Source organism: Dipodomys spectabilis, unplaced genomic scaffold (genome assembly GCF_019054845.1).
Source record: "Dipodomys spectabilis isolate Male_0828 unplaced genomic scaffold, ASM1905484v1 ptg000049l, whole genome shotgun sequence".
In the NCBI taxonomy this organism is placed as follows: domain Eukaryota; kingdom Metazoa; phylum Chordata; class Mammalia; order Rodentia; family Heteromyidae; genus Dipodomys; species Dipodomys spectabilis.
In genome coordinates, this window is record NW_024870726.1 from 1189176 (window position 1) to 1194897 (window position 5722).

The 5722-nt window shown below is 64.4% G+C and overlaps 1 protein-coding gene across 2 annotated transcripts; it reads right to left on the bottom strand.

Annotated features, from left to right (window-relative positions):
• Nucleotides 1-3391: 3391 nt before the first annotated feature.
• On the bottom strand, nucleotides 3392-5478 carry Gbx2 (gastrulation brain homeobox 2). 2 transcript variants are annotated; one of them, XM_042678814.1, is made up of 2 exons: nucleotides 4915-5478; nucleotides 3392-3924 (listed from the first exon to the last, which is right to left on the bottom strand). In XM_042678814.1, exons 1-2 carry the CDS (start codon nucleotides 5441-5443, stop codon nucleotides 3398-3400), a joined length of 1056 nt encoding a protein of 351 aa, XP_042534748.1. In that variant the 5' UTR covers nucleotides 5444-5478; the 3' UTR covers nucleotides 3392-3397. The 2 variants fall into 2 exon arrangements, with proteins under 2 accessions (XP_042534748.1, XP_042534749.1); XM_042678815.1 differs by having other exon boundaries at nucleotides 3816-3924; nucleotides 4866-5443.
• Nucleotides 5479-5722: the final 244 nt, after the last annotated feature.

The following is a 5722-nucleotide window of genomic DNA, read 5'->3' on the forward strand; positions in this document are numbered from 1 at the left end:
ATCTAGAAAATTCCAGCGAAGGAACATCCCAGAGGCTGGGCCTTTTGCTGGAATGCAAGTCCCCACCTTCCCGGGAATATGGAGGAGGAGATGACTGCAGAAGATCCCGAGGCAGCTTTTCAAAGTGCTCTCCTCTTCACACAGGGGCAGAGCAAGGGTTCTAGGACAGTGAGGGCAGGGTTGCAGGACTGGAGGCTGACCCTGGGGTGGGGTGTGTGAGTGGGGGGGTGGTCAGTGGACCTGGGGTCCGGGGAGCCCCCAGGCATACCACTGCACAGCTAGGGGCGTAGGTCCTCAGCTCCTGAGCGTAATTATTTGATCTGCAGATGTAAGTGGAATTTATTGTAACAACAAATATAGTGATGTCAAAACCCAACCTTGGATTAAAGCCGGCAGCCAAAGGGGAAGTGTATTAATTTCCAACAGCATCTCAGGCCAGAGCCTATTAGAACAAGCTATTCTTCAGGCCCCCCCATCAGAATTAATCATTGGGAGTTAATTTGAAGCTCAGACAAGTTGCTGTTAATTTAGTGCAGGGAGGACGGGATGGAATAAAAAGCGGAGGTGCTGGCCGAGCCTCGTGGGTCTCATTAATCAGCCAGCTGAGACGGCCTGGCTTGATTACAATTTGCAAAAAAATTCATTAGGGCCCGGGCGATTGACAATTTTTCTCTCTGCCTGTGATGTGACTCATTAGGCAGCCAAATGAAAGCCATGATGACGGCCATGATGACAGCGGCCATCAAGCTCTGCTTGTTTATCTTCCTCCCCTCGGCCTGTCTCCTGGCCAGCCCGGGCTTCGGCCTTGCTGCCTGGCTCTGGGTGCTAGGTCGCTCAGAGGTTGAGGAGGGAGGGGGACACTGGCCCTAGAGGGCCCCAGGGGGGCCGGATGTCCCACTCTTCCTGGGGTGATTCTAAAGTACAAGAGGCGTGGTTGGGAATGGCCTGGGAGCTTCGGCCCTGAGTTGGGGGTGGTGGGGTGGTGTCTTTGGCCAACCTGTATTCCGCAGGAGTTTGGCTTTCTCCTGCTTTCGTGCACCCAAGGCTTGGCTGGGGGAACGGGGCGGGGGCGCGCCTGGCGCTGCCACCCACCCCTATCATGGGCTGCAGAAAGGACACCCCTCAGGAAACGGGGAGACACTGTGGAGTCTTCCCGGAGTGCTGGATTCTAAGCCCAGGGTGGGTGCCTGCCCCAGACCCAAGTACTAGTGGGTCAGGAAAGCCGCAGCTACCCTGCCCCCCGCTCCCCCCCCCGTCTTGGGGACGGGATTCTGAGTCGTGGTCACCGTCCCACTGGGGGTGCCGAAGCGGCCCAGGCACGGCCTGGATCCCAGAGTCTGTTTGGGGTGAGGGAGTGGAGGCTGGTCTGGATGCAGAGGCATGGGCCCGCGGCCAGTGGAGGGCCTTCCCAGGGCAGATGGCAGGCACACGAGGCACGATCCAGGCAGCAGCCTTGGAGGCCAACACTGGGGCGCCCCGCGACCCAGGTGCCACCTCCGCTGCCCGTGGCGCGCGCGCAGTGGAGGCAACCGGCAGCCGTTGCGTCTCGGTCTCGCGCGCTCAAACCCCAGCCCGGGGCTCGGCCGACGCGGACACGTTTGGGAGCAAGGGGAACCCGCGGCCTGGCGTCTCTCGGGGCCTGCGGGGTGGGCGAGGCCGCGGTGCCCGCGCGCCCCGCGCGGAGGTGGCGAGCCGCATCCCCGCTCGTCCCGACCCCCGGCGCCGCCGGCCCCCCTTCCGGGGCCAAGACCAGGGCCGCCGCGGGCGGGCCAGCTCCCGGCCTCTCCTCCCTCCGCTGGGCGGGCAGGCTTCACGAAGCTTCTCTGCTGGCGCTGATTTGGCGGCCCGAGGGGTTCTGACACCGGATCACCCTCCACCATTCCGGGGTCGCCGGTCCCGATAGTCTCTCGCGGGGCCTGGGCGCCGGGGGTGGTGGCTCCCAGGGAAGTGCGGAAGGGCTTGGGGAGCCAGGCGCGGCGCTCGCGCTCCCAAGGCTTCGGACCCCAGCGGGTCGAGCCTCCAGCCCGCCGGCTTTCCCCTCCTCTTCCCCTTTGTGGTGCCCCCGGGGTGGGGTGGTGGTCGGGGCCCGCCCCTCTCCGACCCCGCCCGCAGGGGGAGGTGCCTGGCCGGCTGGAGCTCTCCGCCTGTCCAGGCCTGGGCGCCCAGCGCGGCCGGCCGACCGGCCTGCCTGCCAGGAAGCGGGGCTTGGCAGGCTGTGTCCCTGCCCCGGTCGGAAGATAACGCCAGCCTGGAACCTCAGCCCCGCGGGCCGGCGAGCGCCGCTGCTTGGGTCTGGGGGTGTTTGTAGAGACGCCTTTCTGGCCGGCCTGCAGCGGATGGAGAGTGTGCGCCGCGTCGGCACCGGCTGTCCCGCCTCTGGGAACCGCCTTCTGTCCTAGCCGAAGTTTACCTGCTGGCCAGGTACAGAGGAGACCGTGCAAAAGGGAGCGATGGTTCCATTCCTAGGATTTAAACTACACTTCCTTACACCGTGACCCTATGGGAACGACTACGCTCCAACACAGAACCTATTGCAGTGCTCCAGCCATCTGGAGACCGGCCTCCACCTCCGAGGCTTTTCCAGAACTGGTCCCAAGCCAGGTCCCTCCGCCACGCCCTGACTGGTTCTCCAAACTGGGCAAATTCTAGACACACTTAGGACGCCTGGGGATGGATCTTTTTTTTTTTCCTTGCTCTTTTTTTTTATTATTATTCACAAGACTGAGATTGTTTAAATGTATAACTTATCTGAACAAAAGCTACATTGAAATAAATTAAACACAACAGAAAGGCGCGTCAGGTATGGCTCCGATGGGATGTGCCACCCCAGGACAGAAAGCCAGGCAAAAGCAAAACAAAGCAAATTTCCAAGCTGCCCAACCACGTCTGCTTTGCGATCAACTCAAAAAGGCCAGAATAAAAAACTTAAAAAAAAAATCAGTGTGAACCCCAGGGTCCGTTCCTGTGTTTCATGATTACCTTGGGAAACGCATGGGAAGGTGGCTGCTAAGCACCGTGCTGGTGCCAGAGCAGCAGCAGCAGCAGCAGCAGCAGCAGCAGCAGCAGCAGCAGCAGCAGCAGGTTTGTCTGGGTCTGGCATGTAAGGGGAGGGCATAACTGGGTAAGCTGTCCTCTAACTTTCAAAATACTGCGGCTGAGATCCAGTCTATATAGATATCTATGTACAAAGTAGGGTAGTATAATAAATATTTAGTGTATCTTCAGGTGTGGCTGTAGCCCCTTTCCAAAGCAGTCTTTCAAGCCTGGGTAGCGAATATATTCTCAACTTTCTTGGTCTGTCCGCCTCTGGGATGGATGTGACTGAGGTTCGGCTTCCGCCCGTGGAGTCGGCCGTGGGTTCCCCTCGGGTGCTTCTCCCCGGCGGGCGGGAGGGCCCTCAGGGCCGGGCCTGCTCCAGCTGCTGGTGCTGACTTCTGATGGCGAACCTGCTGACGTGCACGGGGATGGGGACCACGATCTTGGGGTTCCGCGAGGGTTCCCCGGTCTTGGAGTTAGCATTGCCTGCCTTCACCCGTTTCCACTTGGCCCGGCGGTTCTGGAACCAGATTTTCACCTGCACCTCGCTGAGTTTGAGCGCGTGCGCGATCTGCGAGCGCTCGGTCAGGGACAGGTACTTTTTGCAGTGGAACTCCTTCTCCAGCTCCAGCAGCTGCTCGCTGGTGAAGGCCGTGCGCCGCCGGCGGTTCTTGCCCGTGGACGTGGTGCTGCCCGCCGCGCCGCCGCCGCTCGGCGGGGTCTCCTCCAGCGCGTGGCCGGGGTCTTCCTCCTTGTGCGCCGCCTGGCCGGTCAGATTGTCATCCGAGCTGTAGTCCACATCGCTCTCCAAGGAGAAGCTCTCCTCCTTGCTCTTCGGGTCGTCTTCCGCCTTGGACTCGTCTTTCCCGTGCCCTCGGACAGCCCCGACTGAAAGCAAAACCAAACGGCGTTTTATTACGTTTCTCACGGGGCCTTCCTCACCCCGCCCGCCGGCCTCGGCTGCTCCCCCCGCACTTAGCGGATTGTCTTTCTATGACATTAACACATGGCGATTTCCTGGCCTTTGAGGGGGACTCGCGGGGGGGGGGGGGAGGAGAGCGAGCGTGAGAAAGCTCAAAGGAGAGGAGGGGACCGGACGGGCGACGACCCTTTGCCCACAACCATCACTCAAGGCGCCGCCATGCCTCCCGGCCTGCGGCAGCTCCCGGGCGAAGCAGCAGGCCGGTCGAGGCCCGAGAGGGCGTCCCCATTGTCCCCGGGGGCGCGGGACTGGGGGGGGGGGCTTGGCTGGGTGACATGGGAGTCCTGCCCCCCACCCTTTAGCCGGGCAAAGGCAGCGAGCCTTCATCTCCTCGCGGCCGAAAGAGGGGTTCCGGGGCGCGCAGGCCAGGAGGCGCGTTTGGTGATGTTAGTGGCAGGAACGATCGCAGCCTCAGAAGTTCCTGCCAAACCACACGCGCGCGCACACGCACACGCACATATACACACGCGCGCGCACACACACACACACACACACACACACAGCACCGCCTCTCCAGAATCCGGTTCTCTCCTGCACAAACCCATCGGAGACGCATTTAAGTTTGGACACCCGAGCCCCCCGCACGGCTGAGCCCCAATAGGCCTCTCCGAGGGCTGCCCAGGGGGGTCCAGGTCCCAGAGGAGAGAGGAAGGGGTAGAAGCTGCGGGGTGGGGGGGGGGTGGATTGGGACAAACGAGCCGCCGGATACGTGGCCCAGAGCAGCAGCTGGCGGTGTGTGTGTGTGGGGGGGTGCTGACACCCAACCCCGGCCCTGGGACCCCCCCCGCGACCCCCCCTGGCCCGCCGGCCCCTCAGTTGTCCTCGCGGGAAGCCGGAGCCGGCCCGCCCCCACCCCTCCCGTTCCCGCGCCCGGGCTGCGCGCGCCGCCGACTCACCGAGCGACGCCTGCACGGCCTCGGCGGCGGCGGAGAAGGCGAGCAGCGAGCCCTCCTTGGCCAGGAAGCCTTTGCCGTCTTCCGCGTCCGCCGGCAGCGCCTCCGCCTTGTCGAAGTTGCCGCCGCCGGGCAGCGGCTGCGGAGCGAACTTGCGGGCGGCCGCCGCCTCCTGGTGCTGCTGGGGCGACGCGGAGAAGCCGCCCGGCAGCGTGGCCATGAGGGTGGAGGTGAGCGCCATGCCCTGCGCCAGGCTGGAGCAGAAGCCGGTGGGCAGGCTGGGGATCTGGTGGTGCGGGTGCGCGGGCGGGAGCGCGGGCTGCAGCGCGGCCTGGGGCAGCGCGGGCGGCGGCGGCGGCGGCGGCGGCAGCACCACCGGCCGGTAGGGCATGAACATGGGGTAGCCGGTGTAGACGAAATGGCCGGGGCTGGGCTGCGGCGGGCTGCCGATCAGCGAGTCTATGCTAAAGGCGGTACTGCTCCCCAGCGGGCGCTGCATCATCATCAGCGACGGCGGGAACGCTGCGCTCATAGACGCGCTCGGGAGAGGCAGGGAGAGGCGAGAAGTCCCCGCGCCGCGCCGCCGCCGCCGCCGGGAAGCCCGCCGGACGCTGCGAGCGCCGGGCGGAGGCCGAGCACGATCCGGGGCCTCGGGGCTTCCTCCCCTCAGTCCTGAGCTCGAGGCATGCCCGGTGGGGCGTGGATGCGGGTGGTGCGCCGCGGAGCGGACGGGGCCCCCGGGGCCCCCGCGGGGTCGCCGGAGCCGCGGCCCCGCTGCTGGCCCCGTCGGAGCCCGTGCGCGCGGCGTCAG